General features: G+C 65.5%; 1 protein-coding gene across 4 annotated transcripts; it reads right to left on the minus strand.

The window, feature by feature from the left end:
- Positions 1-1284: 1284 nt before the first annotated feature.
- Positions 1285-17579, minus strand: SH2B2 (SH2B adaptor protein 2). Of its 4 annotated transcripts, none has more exons than XM_062180196.1 (9): positions 17424-17579; positions 9228-9970; positions 6940-7041; positions 4859-4950; positions 3847-3938; positions 3574-3741; positions 2971-3179; positions 1871-2045; positions 1285-1722 (listed from the first exon to the last, which is right to left on the minus strand). In XM_062180196.1, exons 2-9 carry the CDS (start codon positions 9939-9941, stop codon positions 1364-1366), a joined length of 1911 nt encoding a protein of 636 aa, XP_062036180.1. In that variant the 5' UTR covers positions 9942-9970; positions 17424-17579; the 3' UTR covers positions 1285-1363. The 4 variants fall into 4 exon arrangements, with proteins under 4 accessions (XP_062036180.1, XP_062036179.1, XP_062036177.1 ...); XM_062180195.1 differs by having other exon boundaries at positions 3574-3738; positions 17424-17500; XM_062180193.1 differs by having other exon boundaries at positions 2971-3182; positions 3574-3738; positions 17424-17500.

A 17579-nucleotide genomic window follows, 5' to 3' on the forward strand; every position in this document is an offset into this window, starting at 1 on the left:
AGGCTCCTACATGGGATGCCAGCATCACAGGCCGCAGCTGTACCTGCTACGCCACAACACTGCACCCTCTATCTTTATTTACTTGAAAGGCAGAGAGAGATCGGGATCTTCCATCCGCTGGTTCACTCCCTCAAATGGCTGCAATGGCCAGGACGTGGAACTCTGGCTGGGTCTCCCACGGGGGCAGCAGGGGTCCAAGAGCTTGGGCCATCTTCTGCTGCCTTCTCGGGCGCATTGGCAACGAAGTGGAGCAGCTGGGACCGGAACCGGTGCTCCTATGGGGTGCTGGCGTTGCAGCAGGAGCCACAGCGCCAGACCCAATCCCTACCCTTTCAAACCACACGGCTGCGTCTGACATTCAAGGCCCTTTCTTTCCACTTGGCTGGGCTTGTCCACCCTCGAGCTGCCCTCCCCTCCCCCTACAAAACACCTCCACCGCCAGGGCCCCCCTGGCCGCCTGCCTGGCCTCCCCACGGGCCGGGCCTGGCACGGCACAGAGCAGGTATCTGAAAAGGCTGTAGAGGCGCAAATGAAACCGCCCCGGAGAGAGCTGCCGCCATCTCCCATCTGTCCGGCCGCGGGGACGGCCCCGGGGGCCACACTGCGCCTGCGCTTTCCCGAAGCACCACACTTGAGTGACAGGCACGAGGTGGCGGCCCCGCCCACAGAGCCCCCCCCCCCCCACTTGTTCTCCCTGAATTCACCTTAACCTGGGACACACAGAGGAGCAGTGCCCGGCTGCGGGCGCCATGCGCCATGCGCCATGGATGGAGACGCTGCAGGCCTAGGCAGCAGGTGTTTGCTGGGCACTGGCTGTGAATCCCCGTCGCTGGGGTGGCAGCAAGAGGCTAACCTGGGCACCACCCATGGGTGCTAATGCTCCCCTTCATGGGCAAGGGGCCGAGGATACATTCCTGGTAGGCTTAGCTGTCTGCTCTTGCCTGGGCAGGGGGGTGCCGGGGGTCTGCAGCCCCCCAGGTTGGAGGTGGAGTTTGGGCTGTGGCAGAGGGAGGTGGGCTTGGGCTCAGCCAAGAAGGAGATGGCCGGGATGCCGGGACAGCCCGCAGGCGGCGGCTCTCTGGGGGGGAGCCAGGGTCTCCCAGGTCACCTCTGAGAAACCCGGGCAGCTCCTGCGGCTCGGGGACTGTCCAGCGTCCCGGGACGCCAAGGCAGAGCAAGGTCGTGGGGTCCCCTGTCCACACCGCCTGGCACTCGCGCCCTGGGGCAGAGCCGGGTGGAGGGCAGCAGAAAACACGAGACAGGAGAGCAGGTGCAGTCCCTAAAACAGGCTCTTTAATAACGGGCATGTCTTCACTGAAGAGCTTCGCTGTCCCACTCGGCGGCGGCCCCGGGGCCTCGGCGCTTAGTAGAACGAGTACTGGTTCTCCACGGCGCGCGCGCGGCCCGGCGTGGGCTCCGCGGGCTCCTCGGCCGCGCCCCCCGCCGCCTCCAGCAGGCGCTCGGCGCTGTTGCTGCGGCTGCGCGCGCTGAGCGAGCCCTCGGCGGCGGGGCGCGCAGGTGCGGGCGCCGAGGCGGCGGACGACGGGGAGGAGCCGCTGCCTGGTGCGTCCGAGGGCGAGGTGGGCGGGCAGGCGGCCAGGCTGGAGAAGTAGTGCGGGCCACCGGGCTCGGCCCAGCAGGAAGGCGGTGCGGGCGCAGGTGCGGGTGCCGGTGCGGGTGTGGGTGTGGGTGCGGGCGCGGCGCTGGGTGAGGGCCCCGGCTCTGCAATGGGAGGCCGCGGGACGTCAGCGCCCAGACCCAGGCCCCCGGGCAGGGAGCAAGCCCGAGGTCAGGGATCCTGGCCTCTGTGGCGCTGCCGCTCTGCCACCAGCCCTGACAGTCCCCGCGGCCCGATGTGAGGTTGACTTACCGGGTGCCTGGGGGCCCTGGGCCCGCACGTAGCTGCGCAGGGTAATGTCGGCGGAGCCCCCGGACTCCAGCGGGATAGGGTGGGTGTGGAAGTGCCGGAGCATGTCTAGCACGGACTGGAACCACAGGTGTTGCACGTGGCATTGGCCGTGGCCGTTCAGGGACAGGCGCAGGTGCTGCGGGCGCAGGTGGGCGTGGTCAGTGGCTGGCCTCACTGCCCCACGTTAGAGGTGGGAAAAGTGAGGCCCATGGAGGGGGAGTGACGTCCTCACAGCCCCAGAGCACAGAGCTGGGACGAGAACCCATGTGTGAGGCCCCCAGCCCAGGAGGCCAGGGATCCGTCCCCCATCCCCGCAGAGCCACAGGGGCGGACAGTTTGCCGAGGCCGGCTGCAGTGGGGAGATCCGGTTCCTGGCAGGGTGGCCCCTCCAGGGCCCACGTGAGGCAGGTAGCTCAGGGTGAGAAGCCACGGGCCTCTGGTTCAGCCCTGTTCTGTTCGCCATGCTACCCACAGCAGGAAAGAATGGCTGTGCTTGGGGGAGGGGGCCCCTGGCAGGAGGGGAGGACATGGCGGAGGTCCCGAGCCTGGGGCGGGGAGCTAGCCTAGCCAGCAGGTGGCAGGCCAGGGGCACGGTCCTGGGGGTGCCTCCCGTTTCCTTGTGGGCCACACCGCCACCCCTCGTGGTCCTTTGCGCTGTAGCACACGGCTCCCTTCCCTGAGTCCCGTCTGGACCTCCGCTCCGGGCTGTCCACAGCGGCGCTCCTGCACCCCTTCCTGCCCAGCCTGGCCCCTCCTCTCCTGCCCGGCTCTTCAGCCTGTGTGGGCCTCCCTTGTCTGAGCCCGCAGCAGGGGCCCAGGCAGGGTTGGTGAGCTGCCCTGAGCAGGGAGAGGGGCGGCTGAGCCAGATGTTAGGACCCGGAGGGCCTCGGGGACCCCGGCCCTGCTTCCAGGTGGCACTGGGCGGGGCCCCTCAGAAGCCCCAGTGCAGCGGGCTCTCACAGTGGCCCAAAGGACTCAGCAGCCCGGGTTCTCGGAGGAGCCGGCCCAGGTGAGCGTGGCCACGCCTATGCCCAGGACACACCCCCCCCCCCAACACTTGCCTTGGCCTTGCCCTGGAAGTTGAAGGTGAGGACGTACTCCCCGGGCCGCGTCTCGCTTTGGCGGATCACGAAGAGGCCGTGGCTCCGGGGCCCGCCCGCCAGTACCAGCTGAGCGGCCTTCACCCGAGACAGTGTCCCGTGGAACCAGGGGTAGTCAGAGAGCTCCAGCTGGGGTTCGGCCTCGGGGTCCGGCTCTGCTCCCTCCTCCCCTGCTGGGGGATGCCCGTGTGAGCGCGCGCGCGGGGTGGGGGCGTGGGGAGAGACAGGGACAGGTGCACACATGAGCAAAAAGAAGGAAAATGCAAAGGCAGGGAGCTGACCCAACCTGCTGGTGAAACATATAAATAAACTAAAACTGAGACACAGGGAGGGAGTCTGGGGTCGCTCTGCCAGGCAGCAACCAACCTGGGAACAAACGAGTCTCCCGTCCCCACTGAAGTTCAGCAGGCAGGGCCAGGGGCCCGGATGCCCGTGGCAAAGCCAGAGCTATGGACCCAGGCCGGGAAGAGGGGCTTTGCAGGGAGCCTGGGGGCTGGGTGGGACCCAGGGGCTGGGTAGGACCCAGGAGAGGAGGGGCAGGGGTCCCCGGCTGCGCCCCCGCACCTGTGTTACCGCTGTCACCGTCGCCGCCTCCAGGAGGCTCCAGGGTCTGCAGGAACGTCTCCAGTGGGACGTGGCCCAGGGACTCTCCCAGGCCATCTCGAGCTCGGCTGTGTGGCGCTGTCACCACGGCAGGTGCCGCTGTCTCTGGGGGCCGGGGCAGGTCCGCTACTGGGGAAGCGGCAGGTGAGAGGAGAGGCCCTGGAGCTGGCCCCCCTTCCACCCCACCCTGGCCCGACCCCACACGGTCACCGCTCCAGGCCCACGACCACCTACCGTCGGTCAGGAGCTCACAGCTGCAGGAGGCCACGCGGCTGGCCACACAGCCTCCCCGGGCGCAGGCCAGTTCTGTGTCTTCCTCGCTGTCCCTGCGGGGGTCACAAGGCACAAGCTCGTCCTGCCGTGGGACCCCGCGCTGCTTACAGAGCCAGGCGGCGGCCGGCCCTACCCTCTGCTCGCCCGGGGTCCGCCTCTGTCCCACCTTTGCCTGGCTCTGTGGCCACTATGGCAGGGACCAGGCCAGGGGGACCAGAGCCGCTGAGGCTGCCCAGCCCCTGCCTGCTAACCCAGGGGCTGGAGACCCTCAGGGGGTGGGAGGGCGTGGTGGTGGGCCCTGCCCAGGGCTTTGTCTCCCCATCTGGGGCGCTAGGCTACTTGGATGGCTGCCAGCTGCAGAATTCTGCAGAGAGGTCCCGGTTCCCAGGGGCCAGGCAGAGGGTGTGCAGAGCAGGTGGTGGGGTGGGGGCGGGGCAGGGGAAGGATTACAGCACCTCGGGGACGGGGCCGTGTCCCCTTAACTGAAGCTGTTAATTAGGAAGCAGCAGCCCCTCCCCTGGGGCCTGGCTCACCCCATTAGCCTGCAGAGCAGCTGCCAAGGCTGGCTCTGCCCCTCCTCCTCCTCCCCCTTCCTCTCCCCTCCCCCTGCTTCTCTGCCTGTGCACAGCTGACCGGGGCTGCCCTCTGCCCATCACCCGCTGTGGCTCCCCACTCTTCTTGGGCTCTCACCAAAACCCCCTCCTCACCAGCCTCCCCCTCCCGCCACCCCCAGGCCCTGCCGCTCTGCCTGGCTCAGCCCCGTTCTTTATTTAGGCCTCCAGACGGGGCTGACACCTCCACCAGCAGGGCCTCCAGGAGCCCAGCGCTGGGCCCATTTTCAGTGTTCTGAGGCCCCCCCTGGGGGTGAGACGGGACTGGGGTCCTGGGTCCTCCAGGGCAGGCCTTGTGGAGCCCGCTGGGGGTGGGAGTGGGGTGGGGGATGGGCCACCCTGGCCAGCACCAGGGCACTCACACGGGGTCCACACAGCCCTGGATGTCCGCCACCCACGAGTGCTTCTGCAGGGAGTCGATGGTCTCCAGGATGTACTCTGCTCCGTTCTCCACCTGGGGACGAGGCGGCCGGGGCCCGAGCACGGTCAGTGCCCAGCCTCCGGGGCTGGACGGCTCACCGCTCCTCACCCCCACCAGCTCTCAGACACCACCCCAAATGCAGGCCAGGGCCCCAGGCTGCAGCCCCTCCCTCTTGGACCAGTCCCAGGGGGTGGCATCCATACCCACTGCTCTCCCGGGGGACACATAGCCCCAGAGGAGGCCGTGCTGGGGTGAGGGGCAGGGTGGAAAGTCCAGAAGCTGGGCCTGTGGCCTGGCAGCCGGTGGTGGGGTTCGAGCCAAGCAGGGAGGCGGACGGGCCAGCCCTGGGCTAATGGCTCACCTGCCTCAGGGCCTGGAACTCTACCACTGTGGCCACATCCCTGCTGAGGCCAGCTGATCCTGTTCATCGGCTCTCTCTCACTCTTAAGATTGATTTGTTTGAAAGAGTTATGGAGAGAGGGAGACAGAGAGAGAGGTCTTCCATCCACTGGTTCCCTCCCCAGATGGCTGCAATGTGCTAGGGCTGGGCCAGGCCAAAGCCAAGACCCAGGAGCTTCTTCTGGATCTCCTATGTGGGTGCAGGGGCCCAAGGACTTGGGCCATCTTCTACTGCTTTCCCAGGCCATAGCAGAGAGCTGGACTGGAAGTGGAGCAGCCGGGACTTGAACTGGTGCCCATATGGGAGGCCGGCACTGCAGGTGGCGGCTTTATCCACTACTCCACAGCACTGGCACCCTCGCCTGTCATCTGAGCTCCTCCCAACAGCCCCACAAGAGAGGTGATTCACGGTCTCCATTAGAGAACAAGACGGAGGTTCAGAGACACTGTGTGACCTGCAGCCGGCGGCAGTGCTGCGAGCTGTGTCCTTGGCCACCTTCGAGTGCCCCTGTCACAGCACAGTCACTGGGGACAGCGCCTGGCCCAGCTCCTAAGGTGCCCAACCACATACTTGAGACCCCACCCGAGTGCCGGGTTTACTCCTGACTCCGGCTCCTGACCCCAGCTTCCTGCTAACACCCCAGGGGGCAGCGGTGAGGCTCAGTAGCTGGGTTCCTGCCACCCACGCCAGAGACCTGGACGGAGCTCCCAGCTCCTGGCTTCAGCCCTGGCCCAGTCGTGGCTGTCACGGGCTTTTAGGGAATGAACCAGAGCGTGGGACGTCTCTCCTGCTCTGTCTCAGTAAAGCCAAACTGTGTCCCAGTGTGGGGCTGGCAGGTGAGCTCCGGCGGCCCCTGGGCTCTGAGCGCAGTCAGCAGCAGGGGAGCCGCCAGGTGGGCAGGGGCTGTGTCCCCAGTGCCAGGCCCCAGGTGACTCGGGGGTTGAGGTTGGCATATGTTTGCGAGATGAGTGAGTGAGTTTGTGACCGAACACACAGGGACGGGCACAGACAGAACCCAGCCAGGAGTTTGGAGAGCAGGGTGGGGGCCGCGTGCAGTGTAGAGTGGGCGGGCCCAGGCCTCCCGGGGGATGCCGGCTCATAAACACCCTCTGATCGTCCCAGGAGGCACAGGGACTGGCACAGCTCCGGCAGCCGGGGAGCTGTGCCCTCTGCATCCCAGCACGGGCTACCCAGGGCTGTCCCCAGACTCCTGGTGAGGGGTGTGTGTGCCTCCCCCACCCACCCAGCCTCTGTGTCCTCAGGGGGCGGGGCTGGTTCCCACACTCCAGTGCGCTGCCTGCGGGGATATTTGCATAACTGCTGCCAGCCGGCCACCAGCTCCTGCCCCTGCCCGTGGGACGGGCCCAGTGTTGGCTCCAGTGGGGGAAGTGAAACCCTGGTGAGCTTCGCCCAGCCCCAGTAGGAAATGGGCACACGGGCCCAGATGGCAGGCAGTGCCCGAGGCCCACAGCTTGAGTCCTAGCCGTGCGCCGGACATATGCCCTGGAGTCCTGGTACCCCACCCCCACCCCTGCTGCCTGCTGTGGGCTCTGAGGCCTGGCCTGGCCCCCCTCCCTGCCCCGCGATGACCTCACAGCCCCTGGCTGCCAGGGCCAGCTCACCTTGAGCACGAACGTGTTGTCCTTCTCTGGCATCTCCAGGGGCATGGTGGTGCGGACCTCCAGGACGGCCGACAGGGGGATGCTGACCTTGGGCCTGGAGGCCTGGGGAGGGCGGCGGGAGGGGCCATGAGAGGGCTGCTCCCCCTTCTCATCTCCCCACCCTCCCCAGATCCCAGGGTCAGAGCGGCCCTTGGCTGAGGGATTGGGGTGCTCTGATCCCCACTTCCCAGATGGGGACGTTGAGGGAGGACTCGCTGAGCAACCAAGGGCCCCCTTCCAATAGCCATGCAGCAAGTCCGGGACAGAGCGGGGACTCACACATGAGTGTCGAGACCTGAGCCCGGAGCGGGCGGCCCCCGCCAGGCTGCCCCCACATCTGTGGTTGTCACAGTTCGGGCCTTGACCCATCACCCGAATACACGTGGCACTGTGGCCCAGTGCGCATGCCCAAAGCAAGCATCCCACCTGCCAACAGGGACCACCACCACAGACGGGTGTGCTACATGCCATTCTCCCTGGGGTCCGTTACCAAAATAAACGAATGAATAAATTCAGGAACAAGGCAGGGCCTTGTCTCCAGGATCGGTCAGAGGGACCAGTGTTCCCCAGCCGGCTGCGGTTTCCACCGAGGTGAGCTGGCCGCTCTGCCCCCACGCCCCTGGCTGAGACTCCGAGGGCCCCCGGGGCTGGGCTTGGGCTCCAGGACAGGGGCTTTCCGAGGAGGGCAGGGCCACACATGGACAGGAATTCCACCGCCCCGCAGGCCCAGGGCCTGGTGACTGGGGGGCCTGCGGACGGGTGGAGGCGGCCCCTCTGCTCGCACAACCCGTGCTCCCAGAAGTGCACACCCTCAGGTGGACACTGAGGCCGCCCCGGCTCCTGCTCGTGGGGGCCCAGCGCTCGCCCCCCTGTACGTTTGCACCCCGATGTGCAAATGCGGGCTTGCCGCAGCTCCCCAGGAGCGGGGCTGGACTCACACTGCGGGCGGGGGCAGGAAGCCTGCCAAGCCTCTGACAGCTCCAAGGCTGTAGCTGCAAAGAGCGAGGGTAGATGGGCAGTGGGCGGGCACACAGGCCGAGGGGATGTTGGGGTCCTGGGAGCAGACACGTTTGGAAATCCCAACCTGAGCCCTTACTGTGTCCTGTGGTTTGTTTCCCAGGCTCTGGCCCCCTTAAGAGGTGGGGCCTAGCCCAAGGTGGGCGGGTCCTGGGGGAGGGAGGCGGTGCCCCAGGAAGGGATTTTTGAAGTCCTCCTGGCACCCTGCTTCTTATAGAGCCAGGCCACCCCCTCTGCCGCCTTGACAGCCCAGCGCCTCAGCCTCTGCCTGAATTTGGGCCTCCACATAAACCTCTTGGCTCTGCACAATCCCCGGCCTCCGAAGTTTTCCGACAGTAACAGAGGACGGGTGGGAGATCACGGGCCCCACTCCTGAATACCCCCACTTGCAAAGGAGGGCCTGAAGTCAGACCACACGCCTTCCCTAGGGGGCCCAGGACCCCCGCAGCAGGGAAGAGGGTGGAGCCGGCACCAGCTGGCGAAAGACATGGCTATTTCCAGACGGGCAGCTGCGGCTGCCACTCACTGCTGGGGGCGGGAGGCCTCCCTGGGCCTCTGCCCTTGCCCTTTGGGTGACCCCGCTAAGCCCCACCCCTCACTGGGCCTCAGTCTCCCTGTGTGCCAAGAGTGGAGCTGAGTTGAGCGATGGATTTTGCTCAGGGACCCAAGAAAGAGAGCCTGGCCCAGAGCCATGGGGGCAGGGAGGGGGGAGGCTGGGGGTCCTGGGACTGGAGAGACGGCTCTTCAGGGACTCAGTGCTGGGACGCCACCTCTCCAGGAGCGATGCCCCCGGGGGGGGCACCCAGAGTGTCCGGACATGCCAAGAGGTGCAGAGACAGCCCTGCGAGTGAGGGGACTCCTGGGGGTCCCACCAGCAGCCGCACCAGGAATCCCATCTCCATGCTCATTTCTTTCTGGGGACCACGGGGAGAGGGGGTCTCTGCCATCTGGGAGGCTTGGGAACCCCGCGCCCACCTTGCAGGGATACACAGGGGCACTCACGCCCACTTTCCAAACCCCAGAGGCGACCCAAAGCTGCCTCCGCCCCCAAGAGGCGAGCAGTGACACTGGTCATGGCCAGAAAGCGCACTCAGGTGGGCGCTGGGTACGAATCCCGCAGTGCGCAGCCAGCGTCTCCTCCCGCATCACGCACAGAGAAATGACAGGTACCAGACATCAGGGCCAGTGGGCCAGATCGGGCTTGGCACCGCCCCGGCTCCGGTGGCACTCACCTTGGGCGGCACGAAGAACTCGAGGCGGAAGCGCTCGCCGGCCACGGCCCTACGCAGCAGCAGGCGGCACTTCTGCCACTGGCCAGCGCCGCCGGGGCCCGCGGCCGCGTCGTCGGCCACCATGAAGCGCAGCGCGCCCTCGCGCTGAATGTCCACCAACTCCACCTTGGCCGCCAGCGTCCGCGACAGCCGCAGGCGCCGCGTCCACTTGTCGCGCGGCTCGGCCTGGGGCTCGGCGGAGGCGCGCGGGGCGGCGTCCGGTTCCGGCGACGCGCGCCGGTGCCACATGTCGCGCACGCCGTCCACCACACACAGGCTCATGTTGCGCAGCGAGAAGCCCTTGCGGACGCGCGCCTTGGCCGCCGCGTGCGTGGAGACGTCCTCGGAGCTGCGCGAGTGGCCGTGAGCGGCCGCCTTGATGGCCGGGGTCCCCGCCGGCCCCGGCTCCATGGCGGCGGCGCGCTCAGCCGCGCCCCGCGCTGCCGCCGGCCCGGCCACCAGCACGCGGCGCACCTCCTCGCCGAAGGCGTCCAGGAAGTTGGCGGCGAAGTGGCGGGAGAAGGAGGCGCCGGCGTCGGGCGTGTCGTAGGCCGGGTGGTCCTGCAGGAAGCGGCAGAACTTGTGCGCGAAGTCCACGGCGGCCACCTGGGCGTGCAGCTCGCAGAACTCCCGCCAGTCCGGGACCGGAGCCGGGCCGGGGCCGGCGCCATTCATGGCTCCCGTCCCATCGCAGCCCCCTGCGGCTGCGGGCGAGAAGAGGGCGGGGGTGACGTGCGCGTCCGCTGACCTGCCGCTCCCACGGGTGCCCGTGCGTGCGCTGGGGGGCCGTGGCAGGCCGCCCCTGGGAGCAGAGCCCGCGTGCGAAGCCAAGGGCAGATGGGGAGGCGGGGGGCCGGCCCCTGCACTCCTCAACCTCTCCCCCAAACAGCGGTTGGTGGGGGCGGGGTCGTTTCTGGGCAGGGAAGACAGATGTCAAGTGGGGTCCCCATGCACCTCCAGTGACCCCTCCTGAGGGCCCCCAAGGCGCGGTGGGCGGAAGGTCACATGCTAGAACCCAAGCCCAGCCCTCTCCCCCAATCCAGGCCGGCGTCCTGCAGCCGTAGCACGTAGCACGTCTCGTGCTGCCGGAAGCCACTTGGGCAGCAGCTTCCTAGGTGCCCCGGGGCCCTAACACCATCCACCTGCGTCTCAGGAGACGAGGCACACGGGTTCCACCTCCGCTCAGACGCCTGCAGGAGCTCCCATTACACTCAGAGCGAAAGACCCAGGCGCGCCACGATCTCCCTCTACCTCTCTGGACTTACCGCTGCCCCTCAACTGAACCTGCCCCCTGGCCATTGCACACACACATGAGGCCCAGTCTTTCCACCCCAGGGCCTTTGCACGTGCCTGGAAGCCTCTCCCCCTCCCTCACCTCTTAGATTTCTGCTCAATTATCATCGAGTGCCATAGCCTTCCCCAATGGCCCCACCAAGCCCCCTGCTCCGTCTGTGGCTGCTGGCCCCTCTGTCCCCTCCTCCACCCGACACACCTACCCACATCGTCTCCACCTCCTTCCTTTTGGCAACGCAGGGACTGCCCCAGTCCTGTAAGCCTCGGTGTCCCCAGGGCTGGACACACGGCAGGCGCTCAGCAAACCACGGACCGAATGACGCATCCGGCACACCCGGTGTGCCGTGGCTGTCAGCACCGGAGCCCACCCACCAGGCCCGAGGACGCACTGCTTGGTGTCGAGTGACAAGCTGGGCTTTCACCAGGGTCTGGGTAACTCTGGGCCTCCGTCTACCACCTCCCCACTTCCGCTCCTGTTCCCACCTTTAAGAGGAGTTCCCGTCCCGAGCCCGCCGTCTGGAAGCAGTCCGGGTGCAGGATCCCAGCTGGCGCCACTCTGGATCACCCACCTGCACGGTGTGTGCGACCCCTAGCCACCTGGGGGCCTAGTCTGATGTGAGCATGCGGCCCCTCCAGGCCAGGGTGCAAAGGACCCAAGGAGGGAAAGTGGGGGTGTGTGTGACGTGGCCCCGCCCTGCGGAGCCCTCCCCTGCCCTCCCAGGAGCCTCCGGTTTCCCGGAATGCCCCACCCTGCCAGCTCCTGGGATCCAAACCCTGTAATTAAACGCCAGGTAAAAATAGCTGCCCCACTTCGGTGAGATCCTGGCGGGCGCCTCTGGGCCGGAGGGCACCATGGGGATTCCCCCTGTCCTCAGGCAGCCTCGGTCACCGACTGGCAGCGGGGGGGGGGTGTGGGGAGACAGCTGGCGGGGCAGGGGGGCGCTGGTGGCCGTGTTCAGAGCCCATCCATGAGGCGGGGGCAGCCTGGCCCGTCTTCCTGCACTGTTCATCCCGGTTTCTGCACCTGGCTAACTCCACCCACCCTTTGGTAATTTATCCGGGGGCCGGCGCTGTGGCACAGCGGGTAAAGCTGCCGCATGCAGTGCCGGCATCCCCTACGGGCTCAGGTTCAAATCCCGGCTGCTCCACTTCCAATCCAGCCCCCTGCTAATGCACCTGGGAAAGCAGTAGAAGACGGCCCAAGTACTTGGGCCCCTGCACCCACGTCAGAGACCCAGAAGAAGTTTCTGACTGGTCCAGCTCCAGCTGTTGCAGCCATTTGGGGACTGAACCAGCAGATGGAAGACCTCTCTCTCTGCCTCTTTTTAACTCTACCTTTCAAATAAATATATCTTTAAAAAATAAAATAAAAATGAAAAAACTTATCTGGGGGTTGTTTCTTCCAGGAAGCCTTCCCTGACTATGACCCTCCCTCCCCACAACCAGGTTGGCCCAAGGGTCTCCTCTGAGCGCGCACAGGATCCACCTGTCTGTCTCACTAGAAAACTTTGCGCTTCAGGGTGCCCCTGGTTCCTGCTTCCTTGCACGCCTCTCCGGCTGGCAGGGGCTCTCCTTGGGGCTGAGGCGGGCCTGAGTCATATCCCAAGCGGTGGCATTTGCTTTTCCCCCGGGGGTGGATGTGGGCACACACCTGCCACCACCGCGGCCACCATGGCCTCCAGGGACAGTGGAAAGAGCAGGCAGAGGCCGGGGCTGACCTGGTGGGGGGGGGGTAGGGGAGGGTGAGGTAGAAGTTTCCTAGGTTGGGGCTGCAGCTCAACCCACGGCGCGCCGCTTTTACCCAGCGGCCCGGGCACCCCTGTACCACTGGGACCACGGGCAGGGCCCCACGCTGACCACTCCCCTAGCCTCTGAGCCTCACTTCAAACACCCGATCGGTTAAGCTAATTCGGGGCTCTGCTCACTTCCAGCTCCCTGCTGAAGCACACCCTCGGAGGCAGCGGCCCCTGCCACCTGCGAGGGAGTTGGAGAGGAGCTCCCGGCTCCTGGGTTTGGGGTGGCCCGGCCCTGCCTGTTGCGGGCATTTGGGGAGTGAACCAGTGGACACGGGATGGACGCTTCTGTCTCTCCACCTTCCCAATAAAGAAAGGAACCAGGGGCCAGCACTCTCTGCCATTTCAGCCCCCGGGCAGCATGGCCAGGGCCAGCGTGACCTCTGTCATTTGCAGGTCACCCCTGACTCAGATGTGGGTCAAGGAAGGGCCCCGCCTGGGGTGGTGAACGGAGCGGTACCAGGGAGTGCGACCACTTCGTGGGTTGGGCTGGGCTGGGGGTTTCTCTCCCGGGGAATGCTGGCCTTCTGGTCTCTGCCAGCATTGCCTTCCTCCCTCTCCCCCTCCCCCACCTCCTCCTTCAGCCTGCAGAACGCCCTCTCCTTCTGGGACCCCCCCCCCCCTCCCGGCCCTGCAGCTGAAGGCTGGGGCTGGCTGTCACCTGTGAGGAGCAGGGGCAGGCAGGGGGCCGCAGACAAAGGGAGCCCAGGCCGCCAGCCTGGATGCATCACCTGGGTTTTTCAGGCTCAGCTGGGCGCTCTGGCTTTTCCCCCAGAGAAAACTGTGGGTTTTTTTGTTTTTGTTTCCATCTCGACTGGGATGGGGCTTTGGAGGGGCAGGGCAGGGGGCGGAGGGAGCCCGTTTGAGGCCCCTTGCGCGGGGCCACCACTTCTCTTGACCCCCGCCCTCTGCTCAGCCAGACCCACCAGTCCAGACTTGGGCTGCGGGAAGGGGGCGGCCGGCTTTCCGGCGGTAAAAATAGCGCTGACAATTGGAAAATGAAGAAAAAAAAAAAAAACCCAGCCGGTTCTCAGCCCCCGCCGGCGAGCAGTTCCGGACCCCAGGGCCCGGCCGTTCCTTAAAATATTGATGAGGCCGCTGGGCCGCCCCCGCTAATGGGCCGGTGACCAATCGATGCACGAGCGGGGGCGGGGCCGGCTGCAGGGAAGACCCCGCCCAGCACCCGCCCCACCGCGCACTCCGGAGCCCCCAGGCCTGTGTCCTGGCTGTACGCAGACAACCCAGCACGGGAAGGGGCAGAGGCTCAGGGCCTGAGGGTGTCTCTGTTCTGGAACTAACCACGGTGGGGAACTGAGGCCACCCCGAGGGTCCCCTCCAGCCCTGCCCCAACACAGGAGCCACAGCCTGGCCCTACTGAGACCCCCCCGGTCCTCAGTGCCTCTCGGGGGCCTGGGAGCACCGGCCTGGCCCACTGAGCCTCCTGGCTCCTTGTTCTTGCTCCAGCCCTGGCCCCGACAGCAGGGAACCTCTGGAGGTTCTGTGCAAAGTGGCGGCTGGTGACAGGATCGGCAGCCCGGGGGACTCTGCCCCTGTAGGGGTGAGTAGAGGCAGGGCAGTTGGAGGTGGTCCTGGCTTCTTGGACACAAAGCCCAGGACACCCCCATGCATCTCACAGCCTGGCCATCTCCCCAGGGCCACTTGTGGTCCTGGGGACAGCGGAAGGGTTAAAAGCCTGGGGTTTGGAGCCGGGCTGTCTGGCCCTGAATCCCAGCTTGCCTGCTTCCTTGCTGAGTGACACCCCCCCACCCCCCCCCCGCCACGGCCCCCTGGGGCCTGGGTTTCCTCCCTCGTTCAAGGGGAGGGTGAGAGCAGCAGGGCTGTCGGAGGATTAAATACGAGTTTGTTTAAAACTCAAAGCTGCTTCTACTTCCTAAGTATCTTGCATCCGTTCCCACTTCCTCCCACTGCTCCTCTCTCGGCATCCCCCCCCCCCCCCCAGCGGCCAAGGTGAGTTTTCTAGAATCCACATCGGATTGGGCCATGCCTCTCATCAGAGAGGACTCCCTGGCACCCAGGGAGACGAGTCTAGCATCCCACTGGGCCCCGCCGTGTCACGCACCCACGGTACAGGCAGCTCCAGGACCATAGCAAGACTGGAGAGTCCCCTGCAGGGACTGACTCCTGGGGAGTGGCCCTGGGAGGGCGCAGCAGGAGCCCTGGTGCTGCTTCTGGGAGGAGTATGCCCACTCTTACACACAGGGGCACTCTGAGAGGCGGGGTGCAGGGGCACCCAGAGCAGGGCGCTGCAGGAAGCAGAGGTCAGGCGAGCAGGAAGTGGGGGCCCCGACACAGCTAAGCCGGGGCCCACTGTCCTGCACCTGCCGCTGGACAGTTCCTGGTCTCTGCAGGTGGACAGCAGGCCAGGCTTGCTCCGGCTGCCCTGGGCCAGCTCTCGCCTACTTCGTCCTGCCCTCCTGGGGTCACATAGCAGAGGTGCCCCCTGTCCAGCCTTGGCCACCTGCTAAGTAAGCTTCCCTGTGCCGTCCTCCGAGTGCCCAGCCTGGGCCCCCTCCAGGGACCTCAACTCAGCACTTCCAAGTTCAAGCCCATCCTCATCCTGCCACGCCCGCTGTCAGCACTCACCCTGGCATTGCCCCGCCTACTCCCACTCCTCTGCACCAATAGCCAGCAGTCCCCCCCCCCCTCACACCCCCTGCCTGTCCACAACACTGCAAGGTTTGTCACGCCTGCCGCCAGGGAGAACGAAACCCAAGCCCTGTTTCCCCGGGCGGAGCCGAGCGAGGCCGCCACACTCCCACGCAGCCGTGCCCGGCTCGCTCTGCCCCGACAGGTGTGGGCTGTGACCTCAGGTTGAGGTCACACCTGCTGTCCCCTGGGAAAGGTCACAGCCATAAAAACGACCCAACCACGTGAGGGGGGGAAGAGAAACCTCCCCGGGGCCCCAGAGCTGCGGCTGCTCCTCTGGCCCTCTGTGGACGGTGACAACTGGGCGGGGACGTGGGCGCCAAGGCTGGCCCAGAACCCCATGGGGACGGTGGTCAGGAGGCCGGATGCAGGCAACCTGTGGTCCCTACACCCTGGCAGGAGGTGAGGCGCAGGCTCTCGTCACGCAGGCGTGGTCTGGAGGCCCGGCTTGCTGGCTGAGTGACTGTGGGCGAGTCATTCCACCTCCCGGAATGTGTGTGCCGCTCTGTAACATGGGGGTAATAATAGACCAAGGCGGGCGTCGGGCCCCTGAGTTATGTCCCCCTCGTCCCACATGGGAGGGCCTGGGCTGGAGGCCCGGCTCCGGCTCCGGCTTGCTGCTGACCCAGACCCTGGGGAGGCCGTGGTGATGCCTCCAACAGTTGGGTACCTGCACCCACTTGGGAGACTAGGATTCAGGTACTGGCTTCATTGAGGGAGGGCTTCCTCACTTCGTCTCTCTCCCAGTGCCCATCAAATAAGCTAATTTAAAAAAAAAAAAATAGTACCCAGGGCCGGTGTCGTGGTGTATCTGGTAAAGCTGCCACCTGAGACACTGGCATCCCCTATGGGTGACGGTTCGGGTCCCGCCTGTTCCACTTCTGATCCAGCCCCCTTCTAATGCCCCTGGGATGCATCCCGAGTGAGGGGCAGCCCAGGTGCTGGGGGCCCTCCACCCACGTGGGAGACCTGGATGAGGTGCCTGGCTCCTGGCTGCTGTGGGCATTTGGGGAGTGAACTAGCGGATGGAAGATCTCCCTCTCTCTCTGTCTCTTTCTCTCTATAGCTCTGCTTTTCAAATGTATCTTTTTTATTTTTTTATTTATTTTTTATTTTTTTATTTTTTTATTTTTGACAGGCAGAGTGGACAGTGAGAGAGAGAGAGAGACAGAGAGAAAGGTCTTCCTTTTTGCCGTTGGTTCACCCTCTAATGGCCGCCGCGGTAGCGCGCTGCGGCCGGCGCACCACGCTGTTCCGATGGCAGGAGCCAGGTGCTTCTCCTGGTCTCCCATGGGGTGCAGAGCCCAAACACTTGGGCCATCCTCCACTGCACTCCCTGGCCACAGCAGAGAGCTGGCCTGGAAGAGGGGCAACCGGGACAGGATCGGTGCCCCGACCGGGACTAGAACCCGGTGTGCCGGCGCCGCAAGGCGGAGGATTAGCCTGTTGAGCCACGGCGCCGGCCCAAATGTATCTTAAAAATAATACCCAACCCACAGGGTTTAGGTCGGTTACATGAGAACTGCGCTGATGCCCTTAACCTGGCCCAGTCACTCAAAACCGGAAGCTCAGGGCCAGCACGGCGCATTATTGTAAGCTGCCAACCGGGACGCGGGCATTGCGCCAGAGCACCGGGTTCCAGTCCCGGCTGCTCCACCTCCAGTCCAGTGCCCTCCCATGTGGCTGATGTGCCTGGGAAGGCAGTGGAAGACGGCCCAGGTACTTGGGTCCCCGGCACTGGCTGAAGCTCCTGGCTCTGGCCTGGCCCAGCCCTGGCTGTTGCAGCCATTTAGGGAGTGAACCAGCAGGTGGAAGATCTCCCTCTCTATCACTCTTTCATTATAAATAAGTAAATTATGGAAGGAAGGAAGGAAGGGAGCAAATTGCAACTATCAGCCCTGGAAGGCCCAGGCTCCATCTGGGTGGAGCCTACACTGCCCACTCCCCAGGGCGAAGCCCTCAGCTCCGGGGGTTCGTGTTTGGGAGTCTTCCCTAGGAAACCCACACGATGGATGGAGGATGAGGGGTTTAAAAACTTGAACCCTCAGCTACCTAGCACCGTTCAACCCAGGAAGCTCTGGCCAATCCCCGCCCACCCCTGCCGGGGGCGGAGGACCCCTGCCAGGTTGTGGGGACCAGAGTAGAGAGCAGTAGTAGAGAGCAGCTGGCGGGAGACTGGCTCAGAGACTCCCATGAATGCCGCCACCCCAGCCTAATTAGCAAAGCTGGCTTCCCCCAGACCCCACCGAGACCCCTCCCCACATTCCCGGAGGGGCAGGGTTCCAGCCCTGTAGCTCTCTGCTCTCTGGTTGGAGCAGGAAGACCAGGAGGGTGGGGATCTATTGAAGGCAGCCCAAGCCTCTTAGGGAGTCTGGTCCCCCCACCCCAACAAGTGCCCACTCACCCCATGCTCCCGGGCCTGCGCTGGAGCCGACCCTCTTCCAGGTTTTAACCGGGAGGCAGACAGCACTGCCCGCTTTTGCCAGGGAGTCTAGTGTTGGCCCAGGCACAGAGGCCGGGTTCAGCTCAGGTCTGTGCCCACCCTGAGGCTCGCTGGGAA

The sequence above is a fragment of the Lepus europaeus genome, chromosome 21, assembly GCF_033115175.1.
Source record: "Lepus europaeus isolate LE1 chromosome 21, mLepTim1.pri, whole genome shotgun sequence".
NCBI lineage: Eukaryota > Metazoa > Chordata > Mammalia > Lagomorpha > Leporidae > Lepus > Lepus europaeus.

What these genes read in the sequence shown, in the direction of transcription:
- SH2B2 (XM_062180196.1), bottom strand. Translation starts at nt 9,941, where the DNA reads ATGAATGGCGCCGGCCCCGGCCCGGCTCCGGTCCCGGACTGGCGGGAG. An exon ending in CTGTGAGCTCCTGACCGACG is followed by an intron (nt 3,742 to 3,846) that starts GTAGGTGGTCGT and finishes CCGCTTCCCCAG; the next exon opens with TAGCGGACCTGCCCCGGCCC. An exon ending in ACTTCCAGGGCAAGGCCAAG is followed by an intron (nt 2,046 to 2,970) that starts GCAAGTGTTGGG and finishes CTGCGCCCGCAG; the next exon opens with CACCTGCGCCTGTCCCTGAA.